This window comes from Chaetodon auriga, chromosome 18, assembly GCF_051107435.1.
Source record: "Chaetodon auriga isolate fChaAug3 chromosome 18, fChaAug3.hap1, whole genome shotgun sequence".
In the NCBI taxonomy this organism is placed as follows: domain Eukaryota; kingdom Metazoa; phylum Chordata; class Actinopteri; order Chaetodontiformes; family Chaetodontidae; genus Chaetodon; species Chaetodon auriga.
This window is the reverse complement of record NC_135091.1, coordinates 2,802,167-2,822,890: the sequence shown is the minus strand read 5'-3', so window position 1 is coordinate 2,822,890 and position 20,724 is coordinate 2,802,167. Positions and strand designations below refer to the sequence as shown.

Here is a 20,724-nt window from a genome sequence, read left to right as displayed (position 1 = left end):
TAAAAAGGACGGAGGCGGGTCTCGCGGGTCAAGTGGCCGAGGGTGTGAAAAAACCGGGAGCAGCGCGTGAAGAGAGACGCCGGAGCTTCAGGGCGAGGTGAATGTTTAATGATGGAGGATTAGAGAGAAAGAAGCGACTCATTTCCATCTATTAGAGTCACTGATCCGCTTCCTGTTTACAAAAGAACCAAAGAGCTCCCAGAGTGTCTAAAACACATGAAGGATGACTGAGGAGAGAAATATGAGTGAGGCTTTCTGACACTAATGCAGCATAAAACATTGACACTGTGATAGAAAAGGGCCTAATAATTGCATTTATGTTGACTTACAAAACTGGAAAAATGCTTAGATTTATTTACACAATTTTGCAATAAAAACAAAGCTGAATTGGACAAAAAGTGGAAAAAATAATTAATGGAAAAATCTAAACGCCCCAGCCGGTTAATTCATTTGTTTTTATTCTCTAACTTTAACGTCCAAATGTCTTTTCAGCTCGTTCTCCACACATAAGGTGAAGAAATAACTAGTGAAGAAATGCAGAAGATTGTATGTGTTCATTCCTAAAAATTATTTAAACAAACTGAGTACAAGATGCTGGAATCAGCCGACAAAATACAGCAAGCTCACAATTTTAGGACCAAAATCAAAAAACCAAAACCAAATCCCCTAATTCACATTAAAATAGATAAATAAACAAATGGCACGTGTCCTCTACGTCACTTTAAAATGGATCAAATAACATTTTGAAAGAGAAATAAAAAATAAAGTCCTAAACTAAACCGTGATCCACTTCATACTGGCTGTTTCACTGTGCATACAAAACTCCATTGAGAAATCACTGCATTTAAGACGATCATCAAGTGTGAGACACCAAAGACTCAGAGGAGCGTCAGTGTGTTTCAGTGTTTGTTATGAGGATTAACTCAAGCAGCAGATGAAGACTCAAAGTGTTTACACACACACACACACACACACACACACACACATTATAGATACTTAATCAAAGAGGTAGGATTTTGAGTGGAGGACTTTTACTTGTAATGGAGTCATTTATTTGTTGTATTTATACCTTTAATATGTAATGTAATCCTTCATGCCCTCTTATTAATCTGCATTTGAACAGCAACCTAATGTGAGTGCAAACAAAATGAGCTCAGTGCTTCCACTCAAACATTTTGGGAATTCTTGTTTCTCCAGTGTCAGATCAGAAGTGGTTTCTGTGGGTCCAGTACAGGCCCAGGATTTGTTCAGCCTAGCTTAGCACAAAGACTGAAAGCAGATAGAAACTGCTAGCTTCAATGAAATATCTCAATAACTAATAGATCAGGATGGAAATTTGCACAAACATTCATGACCCCCAGAGGATGAATCCTGCTGACTTTGGTGATCCACATGTCAGTGCATCGACACGGCTGACTCACGTTTTAAGACAAAAATAAGGCTTCAATGTCAAATATGAGATATGAGCTGTAAGTGACTTCTTTAGGATTTTTCCTGGTTTTCTGGAACGTTTGTATGGCAGTTTGTGAGTTTTGGTTTCCACTTTGCTGTGTGTGTGTGTGTGTGTGTGTGTGTGTGTGTGTGTGTGTTGGATCCTGCTGGGTGGTCAAACTCTGCAAACAAACACACGATGAGCTGACAGCCTCAAAGACCGCACAGCCTCCACATTTATCCCATTTATTCCCCCTGAACACTTTATAATGGCCTGACACACATTCACACACACACACACACACACACACACACGCACACATGCGCGCACACACACATGCGCGCACACACACTCACAAACTGCTGGAAATACATGTGAGGCTGCTGGGAGTTGTCATGGTGTTCAGACTGCTGCCTTCAATAGACTGTCTTCTATATTCATGACCACACACACACACACACACACACACACACACACACACACACACACACACACACACACGCAAAGTAGTTCTCATTTCCAGCAGTTAGCAGCCACATCGAGTTCATTTAATCTTCATATAATAATATAATAAACCTCATAAAAACGATTTCTTAATTCATTTGAAAAAACACAAAATAAACTTGGATGTAATGACGTACATGTAAATAAGAAATACAAAATGAATCTAACAAAATATTTGAATAAGAAAATAAAGTCAAATAAAAATTGAATTGATATTAAAAATACATTTTTTGATTATATAAAAAATAAGCAGAACAATAAATTGAATGTATTTTATCTCACATACAAATAAACCAAATCAGATCAAATGAGCAAAAAATGCCAACAACAAATATTTAAATACATAAATGAAATGAATAAATATACATATAAAAAAAGGAAAAGACGAAATGAAAGCTTCATTAATGGAACTCAGGTTCAGTTTTAACCTCATGTTTAGAATCACAAGGTGGTTTTTAACTGTCACTGCAGGCATCGTTACAACTTCCAAAACGATTATTATTCAAACATTTTAAAAACAATTTTTCATTTGCATTTATATATAAGTTCATGATGACGTTCAACTGTCAACCTGTGACCACCTGGTCAACCCTGAGCTCACACTGACCCCTGCTGTCAGACTGAAGAACTGCAGCTCAGAGTTTCAACTCATCAGTGTCGTCCTGACCTGAAACCTGTGAAGAAACATGAAGAAATTAGGAGGACAAGAATAAAACTGCATGTAATTTGGTTCTAATTAAAAGCTTTATTTAGCTGGTTTGCAAACAGTTGCTGGTTTATTGAGGAGTTTCCTTAAAAGTAAAACATGTATCCATCTTTTTTTTTTTTTTTTTTTTTTTTTTTTTTTTATCTGATTCTTCACAAATCTTTAATTGTTTGCTTGTCTGTAGACAAATTTAACATTTTTTGCGCATCCAGCTGACTGCTCGGCACTAAAAGACTGTTCTGGTTACGATAGCTTACAAATGAATTGGAATTAATTTACTAAATTAGTGTACCAAATCACCCAGAATTGATATCAAATTACACGATTCTCTTCAGGAAACTCCAGTGGAAAACATTTAGATTTTTCAGACCTGTAAAATAAAGTTTTATGTTTTTCATAAAATCTATATTCCACCAAATGTAAAAGTTTGTTAAAGGACAGCTGAGCTTTCACTGATCATCCCTCCAGAGGAAACAAAAAAACAAAAAAAAATACAAAACTGTAATGCGGGAAAAAGCCCAACAGGAGGCGCTATTGCATTAAAAATACACAAAGATACATTCAGTGCGGGAGTAATTTATTTCACGATCTTAAAGCTGCTTCTAATGACGATCAGATTTCACTCTTTGAACAATATAAACACCGTGTTTAGAGTCATGTCTGCATGCATGTTATGAAAACAGGGTCGTATCTGCTCACAGTGAGTCCAGGAAGCAGAGACAGGCTGCACTTTTAAGGTGGAATTTACCTTTAGATTAAAGCTGCTGCAGGGTCTGAATCCTCTGAAGAATCAATGACAGTCTGATCTTAAAGAGGTTAAAACTGATGAGGCGTTCAGGTACTCCTCCTCAGCACTACAGCTTCAGTACACTGTGATGGACAGTTTCTGTTCTAGTTTCTTTGTTGTTCTAACTCTGCAGCTGAATGAATGATTGTTTCTTCAGGACCAGCGTGTAAACACCAATAAAGCACCAGCAGAAAAAACATCTGCTACGTACTGAACTCTGACCGACCCAAATTTTACACCTGTAACTTAAAAATCTAACTTAAAAAGTTCTTACAGGTGCGTTCACTTGCTGTTTTACCTCCATAAACTACGGTTTTGATATCTTGGATAAACTGTTTTGTTTTTTTTGTTTTTTTATGTGAAAATAAGGCCTAAGTTGTAATAACCTGGAATCCTCAGTTTAACCAGCGCTTCCAAATCTTCTTCTTCTGTCGTTGTAAGTGTCCGACAGCGCTGTCAGATCTGAGCTATCGTAGCTATGACTGTTCATGTGTTTTAGCTATTTCAGCTGTTTGTCTTCTCACTTAAGCCATTTGAACTATTTATACATTCATTTACACTTTATCAACTTTTTATCCATTAGACACCTTTTAGCTAGCTAACTATTTCAACTGTTTATTTATTACTCTAACTACTTCAGTTTGTCTACTACTTTTAGCTAACTAATTTATAACTATTTCAACTGTTTATCTCTCACTTTTAGCCAGCTGTTTAAACTATTTCTACTTTACGCTATTTCAACTGTTTATCCATTAGAGTCTAATGGATAATGGATAGTCTAATGATTAGACTATTTAATTAGTTCAACTGCTGATCTATTACTTTAAGCTAACTGTTTCAACTGCTTATTACTTTTAGTGCCTATTTCAGCTGTTTATCTCTTATTTATCCATAACTATTTAAACTATTTAATCAGTGTATACCAGTTTCAACTTTCATGCTCACTTGCTAACTAGTTGACACTGACTCCCAACAAGTAGTGTTCAGAGTTACAGCTGACTCAATGTGAGGATTATTATTATTATTGTTATTATTATTATTATTTCTACTTTTTCCAAATTGTTGAAGCAACTCTTTATATGTACCCCTGAAACAACTGCAGAGGTACCTCGTGGGGAACAAGTACCCCTGTGTGGGAATCAGTGCTTTAAACAACTGATCGGGTGAGTTGTGTTTTCCAAATTTAGAAAAAGAAACTCAGCATCACTGAGTCAGATGGGACAGATGGGAGTTTCATCAGCCTCTTATGACGTATTCACAGTAAACATGTGGACTTTAGAGGAATGAGGACTCAGCTTTAAACTCAACAAGAGCCCTTCAGGAGTCCTTGTTTTTCTGGGCGCTGACGCCAAATGACCCTCCTGCTCTGCAAACAGGAAATGATGACAGGACTTCCACCCAGAGGAGGAGGAGGAGGAGGAGGAGGAGGAGGAGGAGGAGGAGGAGGAGGAGGAAGAGATCGCTCAGATCACTGCAGGCTGCAGTCAGAGCGTTGGATGGTGGAGCAGTGAGACGCTGTGGACGGCAGCTGATGGGTGAGATGACAGAAACTGAGCTTTTACACAAAACAGCTGAAGGTGACACAGAGAGAGTCAACTCATGTCATGATAGAAGGAATTTAATGTCCGTGTTGGATGTTTCCTCATGGAAACGTTTTACTGGTGCTTCCTTGCATGGAAGTGTAAAATGAGTTTTTCTCTAAGAGTCCTTTAAGAATTAAAACGACAGCTGATACTAATGCAACACCTTTAACTTAATGTTATTTAGACTGGATGATAATCTCCTTAATCTGGGAAAAGGTGTTCACTTGGATGGTTGATTGTAAATGTAAATTTCGTACACTGAAACTGAAGTCAGGAAAAAGTGAAATAAGAAAATTGAGTTCAATGTATTTGACTCCAGTGTTTTTTACAGAAAAATCAATGGTTAAAATGAAGGATGAGATCTAGAAAATGATAAAAACAGAGCAGAAATGCTGCTTCGTGCATGTCCGGATATGTATGTAAACCATCAGAGGATTAACACAGATTAACACAGATTAACACATAGAGACAGTTGAACTCTCAGATGTGTTGGATTGAGAACCCAGAAATGTAAACTTGTTTTTAAAGGAAACACAAATTTTGACCCAATGTAGCTCTGAAAATCTGGAGACATTTATTTTGTAATTACAGGCTTTTGGTGAAAGTAGCTAGAAAATAAATGATCCAAGAGTTTAACCTGCAGTCACTCTTAACTGATTTACAGGTAACGAGATGACAACCAAACCTGATGAATTCATGTTTTCTTCAGAGGTTTGTGAGCACAGGTTCAAATGAAAATGCAAATTCTCTCCTGTTATTTCCCTCAAAGCTGTTCGTGACAAAAGTGAATAAACCTGAAATGATCAATTAGCCCTTTAATTATCGGCCTTGTTACTGTCCCACATAGTGACATGGGCTCATAAATGAGAATTTAACACAATAAATCTGTTATTAGCATTAATATCATTAAACTTATTTGTAGACATTGGTTATATTTATTAAAATGTTGTTGTATTTAATAATTGTGAGAGGATGGAGCAGCTTTACAGTCAGGGTGTCAGCAGAAAAATGGCAGAAAAAAGCAACAACAACAGCAATAATCATCAAAGAATAACATTAGAAATCTGTTCGAGGTTTAGCAAATCTTTGACCAAAGTTACTTTGCTGATTTTCAGAGCTGAAAATCTATTTTTTAAACATATTGATATCTCATTTTGACTTGTTAAATGCAGAAAAACAACATCTGGGGCTGGTTTGATTTCTATCTCTGGATTACTTCCCCAAAAATGTTTCATTATTTCAAAAGAGGAAAAACTATGTGAGAAAATCATCATGTGTGTTTGAGAAGCTGCAGCATCAGTGTCTTTCACCGGTGATGAGGCTGAGACACATTATTTAAAGATATTTAAGATGTTAATCATGAGTTGAAGTACGATCAAAAGACTCTATGACGAAGCTGCTTTATATTCAGGCTAAATCCCGTTTTTGTGCCCCGCGTGTGCAGAGCAGAGCTACGGGGAGGTGAACCAGCTCGGCGGGGTGTTCGTGAACGGCCGGCCGCTTCCGAACGCGGTGCGGCTGCGGATCGTGGAGCTGGCTCAGCTCGGCATGCGGCCCTGCGACATCAGCCGCCAGCTGCGGGTCTCCCACGGCTGCGTGTCCAAGATCCTGGCCCGCTACAACGACACCGGCTCCATCCTGCCCGGAGCCATCGGAGGCAGCAAGCCCCGGGTCACCACCCCCGCCGTGGTGAGGAGCATACGCGACTATAAGCAGGACGACCCGGGCATCTTCGCCTGGGAGATCCGGGACCGGCTGCTGTCGGACGGGGTGTGCGACAAGTACAACGTGCCGTCTGTCAGCTCCATCAGCCGGATTCTCAGGAATAAAATCGGGACTCTCTCGCAGCCGTATGAAGGCAACAAACCGGCCTCGCCTCAGCTCCAGTACGGACACGTCTATCCGTACTCCTCCTACACCGGGGCCGCAGTCACCCACACCGGGACCAGGACCGGCAGCGGCCCCGCCGGACACGTCGGCCTGCCGCGGAGCTGGCACAACATCCTGGGCATCCGAGCCTTCATGGACCCGACAGGTTAGTGCAGACACTTAAAAAAACTTCAGATAAATACACTGAAAACCAAACTTTACGAACTCATCACATCTGGAATAATTCTGCATCTGTTAAACTTGATGTTCACAATGAAATTTTCTAAATAAAACAATGGAAAATAATACAAATCAGTACTTCAGTCTTCTGACGTTTTGTGGGTTCATCGTTTTAGACACATTTCCTTAAATATTTAAAATAAAGTTGTCTTTGTTTTATGAAGGTGGTTAAAATAAAACTGAACTGAATTAAACAACAAAAAACGACGTTATTCTGTTTACAGATATGTTGAGTGAGTTTTGAGGAAAAAATGCTATAAAGTAAATAATAATACAACAAAAATACGTTTAAGAAACTCGTCCAGTGAATCTGAGTTTGATGAAAAGCGTTCAGTTATTGTTTGTGTATTAGGAGCCAAACTTAAACATATTGAATCAGCTAAAAACATCAAAATATCAGAGTTTCCAGAAAAATGAATACCAAGACAATCACCTCAGTGACATTTAAAAAAAAATAAGACACAATACTGTAATTGTTAATCTTGTCAATTTAACATAATTGTTTTGTTTTTTTTTAAAAAAAAAAGGCTATTAAAAATTAATTGTGCGCAAATGTTGATGCCACAAGAAATAAAGTAGTTAATTAAAGGCTTTGGTACACAAAGTATCAGTTCAAACAGTTGGAATCACACATTAAATAATAAAATTATTATTATTTAGGATCTCCTTTAATTAATTTTATCATTCATTTTTATTTCCTCTTCATTGTTATTTTTAATTGACATTTTAATGTAATTCTTGTCAATGTTGAACAGAAAGACTTCAAACCTGCGTCTGATGTCATTTATTTCTTTACAATCGTTCACAATAAAACAAGGAAATATTGAAGAAAGAGAGAAAAAACAAACAATGCTTCGGTGTTCAAGGGTCAGAATGTATATTCAGATATTTTACTTCAGTAAAAGTACTAATACCACACTGTGAAAATACTTTGTTACAAGTTAAAGTCCAGTACTGAAAATGTTGCTTAAGTAAAAGTATGTAAGTATAAACAGGAAACTGTACTTCAAGTATTGAAGGTAAAAGTACTGGCTACAGTAAAGTGTCCCCTGTGTCTGTTGTCCTCTTGTCTCTGGTCTCAGCAGATTATTGTGTCTCCTCATTCATGTCAGAGCAGGATTTTACTGTTGGAGTTGATTGGAGCTCATTTTAAACTTTTTCATTCTGGATCAATCAGCTGATCATTTTCTCCATCGATCGATTGATCGTTTGGTTTGGAAACATCCTGAAAACTGAAGTGACACCTTCACAGTGTGTGTTCAGTCCAAAGCTCCACATCATGACAAATACATTCAAATCGTTAAAGTACTTCAAAGGAAAAGCAGCAGATCTTCATATTTGTGAAACTGGAACCACGAAAGGTTTTTACATGAAAAATGACATAAATGTTAATAACAAAGCGTCATTTTCTAGAAGTGACACTAAACACATCTCAAGTCTTTGAAGCCGACAGTTCTTTGAAAAAACTTCATTAGTCATCCTGACAAAATCTTATTTTTAAATTTAGAAATATGAGGAATTTTAATCTGATGTTATAATTCAGATTAAACATTTATTCCACAGTATTTCCGTCAGCTGCCAAAACGTTTGGTGCGTTTAGTTTTCATGCTCCTTTAGTCTATTTTACTGTTTTCAATCTATATTCATCACTTTAATTGGTTTTCTCATTACATTTTATATTCTCTAAATCATTTTATCGGGTACATTTAGTGTTTTCTGCTCAGCTTGTTTGTCCTCTGTAAACTGTGTGAAAGGTGTGATACAGATAAAGTTTGATTGAATGATGTGCTTCAGCCTCACTGACATTTTCAGAGATGTTGTTTCTAACTCTGAGCTGGTTTATGGTGAAGTTTTAAAGGAGCGTCAGTGTGTTCAAAGGAGCTGATCAACAGATTCCATCAATAAAAACTAAAAATCAGTTCGACCACAGAGTGAAAAGCTTTGAAGATGCTGACAGAAGATGTGAACAATGATCGAGATGACATGGAGGAAATTGGACACAGTTAAAACATCAGTTTACAACTGAATACGAGGGAAAGTGAGCTTTTAAGGTGGAATTGTTTGTTCTGTGATGTGCTAAAAACAGCTGCAGATGTTGAATTCTAAAAGTTTAAACTGGTGTTGACGTCTTCTTCTCAGCACTGTCTGGACCTGACGGACACGCGGCCAAAATGGAGGACTGGACCAGTATGACCAGTATGAGACCGTTCCCCTCTGGGATCAACGGAGTGGAGAAAACCAGCAGCGAGCCCGACCTCAAATACCCACAGCAGGTAAATAAATAAGCCATCAGAGGATTTCTGTTCTCGTTGGTGTTTCCACTTTTATGAAATAATGACTTGATGCTGCAGAAATAATTTATATTCTTCATATTTAACTTGACAATAAAAACAGGGACGAATAACTGACTGACTCTGACTCTTAAAAAGTCAAATTAAAGGGGGATTTATAAATAAATCGATTAAATACAGTTATTGAAAAGTCAAATTAAATGCACAAATAAATTCTCTAAAAAAAAAAATGAAACATAAGATTTTTCTTCAGCTGGTATTTTTCCATTTGTCAGCTCTGTTTTCATTTCGTGGCACACTGAGGCATCCATGTGTTATACAACGAGAGCTCTGATTGGCTATCATCGAGGCCCACTTCCTGTTTTCCAGCTGGTTTAGTAGTAAATTAGCAGCTGCAGGCTGATGATGATGAATGAATGAATAAATGTCGTGTTGGACAGTCATCGTTCGTCCTCTTCTCACATCAGGACACCTTCAGTTTCATGGTTTCTATGGTTTCCTGCAGTTTAACACCTGACTGAGAGTGGTGGTTTATCAGCCAATCAGAGCCGAGTTTTCTCCCTGGTATGTATGTATGTATGTATGTGAGGACCAATTTGGGGTTTGGACGTTGAAAATGACATTTTTTTGTACAGTGAGTATATTTAGATTTTTGAGAGAGTTGGTACATTTCTGGCAAAATGCAAGAACTTCTGTTCAGAAAGGACATTTTGGAAAGTTTCAGATATTGGAACATTTTTGGAAAGTGTGGAGACGTTTTGGAAAGGGAGAACGTTTGTGGAAAAAGAGGATAATTTAGCAAAGTGACGACATTTTTTGGAACGAGAGGACAATTTCCACCACGTGATTTTGTTGTGTGAGGACATTTTTAGGCTAATTTTGCTATTTAGGCTATTTTTTAGAAATGTGGGTGTCTGAATTCCGCACTGATTTGTCTGTATGTGCGTCAATCAATCAATGTGTCATGGCGGAGGCTGTTTGTAGCCGATGAGTGAGGCTCTCTTGATGAGCTGTGACACGTTCAGCTCTTTCTGACAGAATCTGTCAGGATGCTAACGGTTAGCTGTTTCTTGAAGAGCTCCAGGAGGCTCACTCCGTCCTTCTTTAAGTGCCTGGCAATGAAAATTCATGGCGTCCATGGTGTTGAAAGGTGTGCTGGGTAGGAGTGCTGAGCACTGAAACAACTGTCCAACCTGATGGAAACGCTAATGGTGCGTGCGTGCATAAGCCCATACATGTGCAAAAATGTGCAGTGCGCTTAAGGATCCCAGTCTGGGGCTGGAAAACATGCTCACTCCACCCCTGACTTGTTATCTGGGCCCACCAGGAGGCCGAACTCGAGCTCTTTAGACATACGACTTCTGAAAAGCCTCGTCATTGAATGTCATCCTGGGTTTTTTCTTTCTTTCTCGTCCTCAGTCTTCGTCCAGTCTGCCTGGTTATGTCTCAGCTTGTGCATATTCTCCACCGAACCAGTACGGCGTGTACGGCGGTCCGGCAGCCAGCTACGTCAGCACTGGACCCCACTGGCAGCCCCAGTCCTCCAGCCTCGCTCCCAGCCTCGCTCCCAGTCTGGCCCCGGCTCGTCCGGGCCCTGCAGCACCGCTGGAGGCTGCGGATTTCCACACGGCAGCATCTTTCAAACTTCCACAAAGAGAAGGTGAGGCTGGATTAAACACTCCCTTAAAGCTGATTTTGTGGAGTAGACCTGATCACGATGAAACGTGTCTTTTTGACACTGTATAGACAGAGATTATGGACCCAAACTGGGAATTTCATCACCCACAAATTCCCAGTTTCCCTCCAGCTCACAGCTGATATCCACAGTTGTATTTCAGTCTTTTGGAGGACGGATGCTGACGGCGAGGTCGACGCTGTGGCCTGACTGAAAATGACTAATCTAAGAAGCTGTTCTCTGAAAAGCCACAGAGCTTCCATCCTGTGTTTTAAGCTATAAAAACACACGAGCGACTTTATTTTCTGCTAAATGGCGCGTTTCTCCTTTCAACAACCACTAATGTTTGTGTTTTTAAGAAACAGGGTTGGTCCTGTTGAGATTAAAATGGTCCCAGATTGCAAAGCAGAAGCAGCTCCTGGTTTTTAGAAAAAATATAATTTTGTCTTTTGCTTAAGCATAAAATACAGATCATGAACACTATGGACCACATGTGCTGTGTAAACGGAGTGTTTTAGTCATAAATTGTGGACTGAAACCAGGATGAATTCTGGATCATTTGTCTGTCATTTGTAGAAACTTCACCAGTAAATACACATCGCTGAAGGTTTCTATCCTCAGTCATCTGAATGATTATACTTCAGTTCTGACAGACTCACCGAGGCCTTCAAACAGCAGCCTGCAGCTCAAATTTAAACTGAGGAAAAATAAAATAATGATCACAAATCTGATCTCCAACCAGCAGCTTCAGGCCTCATTACAGCTGCTCGTAAGCACAAAGCAGGAAGAACCAGTTCTTCATGAAGCTCAGCAAACAAACAGAGACATGAAATATGAATCAGAGCCGTCGGTTCGTCTCCTCAAGTGTCTTTATGGCACTTTGGACTCTGGCTTGTTTCTGTTATATAACACACATTTTATCCTATACACTGTTAATATAGATGGACCAATAATAATAACAACTAACACACCCGGGCCCCTCACCCAGGAGACCGGGGGTCACATCCCACGTGAAACCCAGAGTCAATCACCTTTTCCTCAGCCTGACCGAGTGAAGTGAACCGAGCATTTCACGGCGTTAAGCGTCTGTTCGAAAGGCTTTCTGACAGGAAGGTTTAGCGCGTCGCACGCAGATGCTGAAGGGCACCTGATGAGTCTGTATGAGGCGCCGAGGACCGTGAAACATGTTCAGATCCCATAAAAAGACCAAAACCAGCAGTGACTTCACCTACTGCGAACTCTGATAGGTCTTCCTCCTCTGAGCCGTGGAGCTCCACTGTTGTCCTAAAAACTATTAAAAACACATCAGTGAGCCTCACTGCTGCACTGACACGTTCCTTCATCACCATGAACACACACACATAGTTCACTCTGACTCGCTCCCACACACACCGTCCTGCCATAAGTACTCACTAAAGCACCACATGTGGATTCATCCGCCGCTGGAAATAGTCCCAATGAACGCACTATTTCCTCCATCTTTTTAAAAAAATGAAACTAAATATTTGTGAGGTGTTTTTTAAAGATTTAATGTTGGAGCTGAGAGCCACGGACAGGAAGTCAGAAAGCAGTGAGATGGACGAACAAAGAATATCAGCAGAACTATCCTCTCAGGTTAGGGTAGCTTGCTGACGTTCAGTTTGGTTGATTAAAAAATGAAAAACGGTCTGATTGAGTCCAGCAGTCGGCTTCTCGTCAGACGGTGACGATGAATGTTTTTATTTCCGTTGTTTTCTCTGCAGAGGACAGGAAACCTCAGAGTCCTGTGTACAAACATCATCATGGCGCTCACAGATTGTCTTCAGCCTCGTGACGACGCTGAGGATGAAGATGATGTGACGGTGAAAGACTGGCAGCTTTTATTTCTGAGGAGGGTCGTGACAAAGAGACTCTGACTGCTCCAGACCAGAACTGAAGACCCGACTGATGCAGCTCTTCCACCATCGTCTCCTTTATTTAGTGATTTATTCCCGTTTCTCAGGATGAGCAGCATGCAGACATTCAGTGAAGGAATTAATTAAAGTACATCAGCAGTCATTTTTTATCCTTAACAACAAAACACTTTTCACCCTGAACACAAATCATTTTTAATACATTAAACCTTTTAGGAAATATGTTCGTCAGCTTTCTTGCAAAGGGTTGGATGAGAAGATCGATACCTCTCAGCGATCTGTTAAATATGAAGCTACAGCTAGCAGCTAGTTAGCCTAGCTTAGCATAAAGACTGAAAATGGAGAAACAGCTAGCCTGGTTCTGTTAAAGGTAACAACACCTGGCCATCAGCTCCTCTAAAGCTCATTATTTAACACCTTGTATCTCTTTTTACGATGAGTAGACGAAGACTATTTTCTTGGCAAATTACTTCTTTACACCTCCGTTTTTGTATGAGTTAAACAGTTAATTAAACGTGTTAAATTTCTGAGCTTTTAAGCTGCTGGTAGCCAGATGTTGTTACCTCTGGACTGAGCCAGGCTAGCAGTTTCCCCCTGTTTTGCTAAGCTAAGCTAACCACCTGCTGCAGCTTCTTATCTAACAGACATGAGAGCATCAATCTAATCAGCTAACTCTCCCTCAAAAAGTGAATAAACATATTTCCCTATCACTTCAAACTGTTGCTTAAAGCTCCATCTTTTTCCATGTTTCTGTCACGAAGGGGAACGTTTAAACTGCAATGGAACTGTATCATCTTGTAAAATATCTGGGTGAAGCTGTAAGTATATTTTTCTATAAATGTGCTTAATAAAGACATGCAATAGAGACTGTATGTCAGTGCTTTGAGAGCATGAACACGCTTTCCAGATGTCGGAGCAGAGCAGAGAAGAATAACAGATGGTCACATTTGATAATAAAAATATATTTTTAACCTAAACTTCAGCTATTAAATATCCACAGTTTTTACAGGACGTACACCGGCAGCGCTGCTCAGATATTAATACACATACACACAAAGTAATCTGCAGAAGTTTGTCACTGCTAAGGGTTAAGCTAACACCGGTCAACCTTATATTAATCCTCCTCAATGTGAATTTATCATGTGTGAAATCATGTGACTTTTTTTGTAAACACGAAGTTGAACTCAGCGGTCGAATGTAACTGAGTACATTAACTGAAGTACTCAACTTACTGGTTTACTCATAGCCTTGTACTTGTGCTTTACTGGAGTATTTTAAGCTCACGCTACGTTCTACTTCTACTCCATCACGTTTTAGAAGGAAATATTGCACTTTGACTTACTGACAGGAAATTGATTAACTTCTTTAATAATCATTTAAATCATTTTTCATGTCAAAACACGTCATGGTCCCAGATTTGATGCTTTACCTTTTAATTACTTTAATGATTTGAATGTATTTGTCATAATGTGGAGCTTTGGACTAAACAAACACTGTGAAGGTGTCTCTTTGGGCTCATCGTGACCACATTTCTCACTGTTTTCAGGATGTTTCCAAACCAAACGATCAATCAGCAGTTTCATCCAGAATGAAAAGAATCACAAAATAGTTTAAAACGAGCTTCACCTCACAATAAGAGAGCAGATAGAAGAGGAGACACTTTACTGCACTACCTTTAATACTCTGAGTACATTTTCATGATTATACTAACATACTTTTACTTGAGTGAGATTTTGCTTGTAACAGAGTATTTTTACATAGTGGTATTAGTACTTGTACTAAAGTAAAGGATGTGAATTCTTCCTCCATCGCTGGTTGAATATAAGCAATGTTCGTGTGAACCTGGAGCAGCAGTAGCTCCAGTTGAGGACTCGTCATCTGTTGCCTCTGCAGGTCAGGAGACGCTTCCTGCAGGTAAAGAGAAAAGGTGTAAGATGATCCATCAGCAAACAGCTCAAAGCAAACAGAGGCCGTGCATTCATACCTGAGCCGTCAGAGCCGTGCTGAGGCGCAGGCTGACAGAGCCGACATCAGGTCTTTGTCTGAAGCGGCCTCTTTAGGAAGCGTTCGAGTCCTTTAGGAAGCCCCTTAAGTCCTTGTTCTCTTTTCTGTTGTTTTCTGCTTTGTGTTGCTCAGCGAGTCAGCAGCTTTCGGGCCACAAACATCTGGAGTCACTCCTCGGACTCTCAGGGATGGACGTTAAAGGATGCCATCATAATGACTGAGATCAGGTAACACATGAACACAACAGGATCCGACAAATCATCCAACATATCTGGAAAAGAAGGTGAACAAACAAACTGTTTACAGACCAGCTTCTGCTTCACTTTTGACCCTCTGCACTAACCGTAGTTTCTGTGCAACTGACCTTCAAAAGAAAAGTGCTTTAGATCATAAACTATTAGCTTGTTTGTAACCTACAAAAATCCTTTGAAATTTATGTTCATAATTCTTTTGTAAGAGCTTCATTTAACCTTATAATACAACATCAATTAAAGTGCATCCATTGAGACAAAGAACACAAATTAAACAGCAGCAAATACACAACAGTTACAAACAGAAACAAATGAGTGCATGAACATAAATGAGTAAATATTATTACATATGTTTACACCTCAAGAGTTTCTACTTAGTCCAATCAAGTTTTCTTATTGGCTTTACTCCAGTAAAGTACAAGTACCTTGAATGTGTACTGAAGGATCCCACAGTAGCAGTTTGTCTGATGGTCTGACCGCTCTGTGACGTGAACAGCTGGATCCCAGTTTGTGTTCTGCTGCACTTTACCCACACAAAACCTGCCCCGTGTTGACGGCTTTTTGGCAGCTGTTACGATGATGTTTTGTCGTATCACATATGTTCACCTTTCTGCTTATTGTTCTTCACACTCCCCGGTTTTATCTCTGCCAGGCCAAACGTGTTGCGCTTTGTACGAGCTCATCGCTCCCACGCACCAGCCGGGCTGAACGTCTGTTTCTTAACACGGACGGAGTCAAGACGCCACCACAGACAAGAGCGCTGGCTGAGCGTGAAACCGCAGCGAGAACTCACAGTTACAGAACGCCAAAGTTCTTCACTTTCATGTGAATATTTGACAAAATATTTGACAGCAGAGTCTTTAAAGTAGAGATACCAAATGGTGAAGTCATACATAAACAAAGTGTGCATTCAGTGGCCTACACTGACTGGCGTGCCTCCGTCTGACACATCGTTCATGATATCATCTCTGAAGCCAATAATCACAGTTGAATCTTGCATTGTTCACACCTCACACAGATTCGTGACTGAACGCCGTGTGGCTGCCAGTGGACCGTGGCCCTGCACAAAGCCCGACCCTGGCTAATTACTGCAAAACAACAACTGTGCATTGTGTCTCCGCTCCATCTGTGAACGTCAGGTATCAACTATGACGGATTAACTTGTCGGACGGAGAATCTGTTTTTTTTCTCTCTCAGGCGATGAAGTTTTCTCGTCATCTGAGCGGCTCTTACGAGGTGTCTTCTTCTGTTGTTTTTGGAATCTTAATGTGAGGAAATAATCCAGCCGAAGCCCCTGTTTAGCCCTGTTTCATCCCCATCTCCAAAATGTTCCATTAATAGACATTCATCAGGCAGTCTGATGCAGCAGTCCTGCAGTAAGCCCTTCTTTCATGAAGGTCATGTGCTCAGTTTGTTAGAGAGGTGTTGATTCAACCACATTACACAGAGAGAGGTTTCTGTTATTTAGCCTGCTCCCACTGGCATAAACTCAGTGCACAAAATAATAGAAACACCTGTCTATATAATGCAGCACAACTGTTTATGATGTGTCTATGATTTGATTGTCAGTTCACGGCCTCTCTGTCATGGCTGCTGCAGACGAAACGTGTCACACAGACCGGTGAAACCTGCTCAAAAAGCCATTACATGTCACTTAGAAGATCATTTGAATTTCTGTTGTGGGACCATCAAAGGCCACAGAATGCAGATATGGCTGTAAGATTAAAAGACCCACAAAGCGTTTCTTCTTCAGAAGCATAAAGTGACACATGATGTCCGTGTGATAACTGTGCTGAACTTACTCACAGTTTGCTAAAACATGCCACCGGCTCGCTGGGCCAGAGTAGAAACGGTTCCCACGGATGTTTCCTCGATACCCTGCTGCTAAAAAAAACTTTTAGTGTCTGATAGCATCTCTAATGAATCGCTGCAGGGCGCAGACAGACAGCTCTAACAAAGCTGAGAGGGAGCAGGTTAAAGTTGTCCAATCTCAGATGCCATCTTAGCTATTCGACTGCAGTGGTTGTCACGCAGGTCTGCTGACATGCCACGTCTAATTTCAAACTCTCAAACCCATTGACTGCTGCCACCCGGGGTGCTGCCCAACACTCTCGTCCCGTCAGCTCGTCTTCGTGTTGCTGCTGATGGCGGCTGGTGATAGTGCCACGTGAGTAGCTTAATGCAGATCACCATCAGAGGTCTGCCCGGTGTCATGAAGTGCTGAGAGCAGAGTGAGGTTTTCTCATGCAAATAATAAGATTCATGCACCTTTACCTAACCCTCACTCTAACCCCAGTCATTTCCATACAGTTTTGAACCTGAACACTGATTTCAGACAGCTCGCGGTTTCTCTACTGGGAGGGAAACAGCAGGTGCAGGAGCTGATTTCACAGATATCTGAGGTCCCTGAATTATACACCTCTTCATCCACCTGTTCACCATCAGAGCACAAACAGCAACATCAGCTTCAGGGTCTTATTATAGTGTCTGCGACCATAAACATCATTTATGATGCTATTTACAGTCATTAAACGATCCCTATGATCAGATCAAAGCTTTTCTTTCCTTCGCTGATGCCCCATTACAGTTCTCTCATTGTGATATTACGTCCTGCTGCAGCAAGAATTACACCCATCAAGGAAGTGAGGATTTAATTTCAGTGTGTCCTCTTCTTCATGAGTTTGGTTAAAGTGGTTGTTTTATGTACAACTTGTCTGATTGGTCAGCTTCAGCCCCTCTGTTACCCCCCGGGTCTTAAACCGAAGGCCCTGCTGTGAATCCATCTCTGCCGATCACCACATCTTTTACCTGCGCTGTTGATCTTTTAGTCTCTTCAGATCTTAAGTGAGGATCTGGGTTTAGACAATGTTTGACCTGTGGATTAACACCGAAAGGCTTTTAAAATAGCTGAGCAGAGGGGGAGGGGAGGACAAGATAAGTGAAAATCTCAGGTTTCGTGGTAAAATGGAGTTGATGGAGCTTTCCACTGGTACCTGAAGGCATCACGCTTGTTATAAACTGTAATTCTCCAGTATACAGTATAGATCATCACTGTATAGTGAAATTATGTTAAAAAATACTTGAGAATTGGCAATACAGTTGTTTTGTCACCTGCGCAGGTTTGCTCTTTAAAGGACCAGTGAAGCGTGAGCGGCTGCTGCAGTGATCTGCAGGCATGTCGCGGCTGGTCAGGATGCCGTGAAAAAGAGTGGAAGTATCACTGTGTTCACTCCTGTTGTTGTAGTTGTGCAGTTTTGTGGTGACCATCATTTTTGGAGTATTGCTTAAAGCTGTGGGTTCACTTTTACTGCAGTGTTTTCTGAAGCAGCGCAGAGTTTTCAGTGGCTCCACTTAAAACAGCACACAGTACTTCTAATTTTGTACTCTTGGAAACAAAATCACCAAGTTTTGCTTTGTGGAGCTACATTTGAGCGAAGAAATAGTCCCTCTAAAAATGAGACTGTCCTCCCAAGAAGAAAAGTAATTATGACTCGTTCATTGGAGGCAAAGAAAGGAAGCGACACTGTTGGCATCATATTTCAAGCCAAAGGTTAGTGACCAAATGATTATTGTAACCACAACAACGAGGGTCCCCTAAACGTAACCAAGTGCTTATTTTAACCTAAACTGTAATCCCTCTCTGACCGTAACCACGAGGTTTTCATGCCTTCAGCAGCAGTGCCACGTCAGAAACCTGTTGGCTGTGTTTTATGTGACGCTCTGGAAGTGGCACCGGCGTGTCACCACCTGAGATGAGAACGTGTTGGGTGAACCGACTGTAGTGTTTTTGTGGAGTTAACAACTTGGCAACCGTGACGCCTCAAACACTAACTTCTGAAAGAGCAGAGAAAGCTGTAGGATGGCTGCTGACAGATCTGCAGTCAGTGTGGTGGACCACCGATGTGCCACTTCCTCCTGCCTCGACCGGGCTGAATAGACTGTATAAACCACGAGATGAAACAACACTTATCTGAATGAGGGTCCATTGAAAACCTGCAGGGACTTTGGGATGTTTGTCTCCTCCCAAACACTTTTGTTGTGAAGCACTTGAGCTAAAGAAGAAGTCTAAGGCTCAGCTTAAGATCGAGAGAGATGTGAGAACACGTATTCGTACGTAAACTCTAGATCACAACATCCAACAACCATCAAAATGCAGCCGTTTAGAGCTTTTAATTCAGGACTCTTGCAATCATTAAAACAACATTTTGAGCTCACCGGTGTTCAGTGCGAGGGAGATTAAATGTGATATGGCAGCAGGTACTGAGGAAAGAAGCAGTGCTGTAAATTCAATGATTTTCTTCACTGTTGTCTTGAGGGAGTTCGTCTGACTTCTTCCCACAATGTGTGTCTGCACCGGTTGCATGTGCAGCTTCTGCAAGTGTTTTATGATTTTTAAGCACATGAACATTCATGTAACACACTTTGAACTCTGAAGCGTTGTGTTTTTCTCTCGCTGACGTTAAAGAGCACAAACTAGGCCATAAATCAGACCTTGTTGTAAAGCAGTTTGAGCAAATCTTGTCTGAAAGGTGCTTTACAAACAAAGTGAATATTATTAAACTTGTTATTATTAAATGTCAACAGTCACATTAAGACATTTGTCAAATCAGCCAACCATCACCTGAGAAACATATCAGGAATGAGAGGATTTCTATCTGACTGACAAAGACTCACAGAGGTCTTTCCAGGTCTCTCTAACAAGCCAATCAGCTGCAGCTGCTTCAGAGTCCTCACTCAGACCAGGAGAGACCACATCAGTCCAGATTTTCACACTGGCTTCTTGCTTGTCAAAGAGCTGATTGTTAAACAGAACTGTTGGTTTAAGGAGCGCTGAGCAGTTAATTTCTGACCTGCTGCTCCGTTGTGAAGCGTCCACACCTCATCATGTTTAAGGGTTTGACCTGATATAAACATCACAAACAAAGTTTCTTTCACAGTTTTGCTGACAGAAAATCTTGAAATGCTGAACGGTTTGTTATCAGCAGTCAAAATAAAACCTCTGGCAGAAGTTTGTTTGGGTATCGTGAGGGTGAACGCGAGTACAGATGCAGAGGGAAGAAAAACGGGAACAAAAGGCAGAAAAGATGACATGATTTTGATTCAGATGGCTGCGGCTGAGGTATGACGGGTATTTACAGGCAGTCGCTGAGCACTTCTGTGTTAAAGGTGGCAGAGAAGGAGAAGCTGTGGCTCAGCAGGTGAAGCCAGTTGTTCACTAATCGTTGGAGGTTTGATCCCCAGCTCCTCCCATCCACATGTCTGAGCGTCCTGAGGAAAGACACTGAACTGACACTAAATTTCTTCAAATTCACATATCAAAATACTGCTTTTTCTCTAAAATGTCTTGATGACTTATCCTACAATCGGTCAAGACAAGCAGCCGACCAGTTTGCTCCAAACCATGGTGGCTTGTGACCCCTGAAATGAAGCAAAGTCTGTGAGCAGCACGTCACAGGTTGTGGCTTTAAGGCAAACATGAGATGAGGATCA

The 20,724-nt window shown here is 40.7% G+C and overlaps 1 protein-coding gene across 1 annotated transcript; it reads left to right on the top strand.

Annotated features, from left to right (window-relative positions):
* Nucleotides 1-4,889: 4,889 nt before the first annotated feature.
* Nucleotides 4,890-13,808, top strand: pax1b (paired box 1b). Its single transcript, XM_076756377.1, has 5 exons — nucleotides 4,890-4,964; nucleotides 6,457-7,047; nucleotides 9,261-9,394; nucleotides 10,832-11,072; nucleotides 12,830-13,808. The coding sequence occupies exons 1-5, from the start codon at nucleotides 4,961-4,963 to the stop codon at nucleotides 12,898-12,900; spliced, it is 1,041 nt and encodes a 346-aa protein (XP_076612492.1). The 5' UTR covers nucleotides 4,890-4,960; the 3' UTR covers nucleotides 12,901-13,808.
* Nucleotides 13,809-20,724: the final 6,916 nt, after the last annotated feature.

Excerpts from the sequence above, each read along its gene's own strand:
- pax1b (XM_076756377.1), top strand. Across the intron at positions 9,395-10,831 it reads ACCTCAAATACCCACAGCAG|TCTTCGTCCAGTCTGCCTGG; the intron begins GTAAATAAATAA and ends TCTCGTCCTCAG. Across the intron at positions 11,073-12,829 it reads CAAACTTCCACAAAGAGAAG|AGGACAGGAAACCTCAGAGT; the intron begins GTGAGGCTGGAT and ends TTTTCTCTGCAG.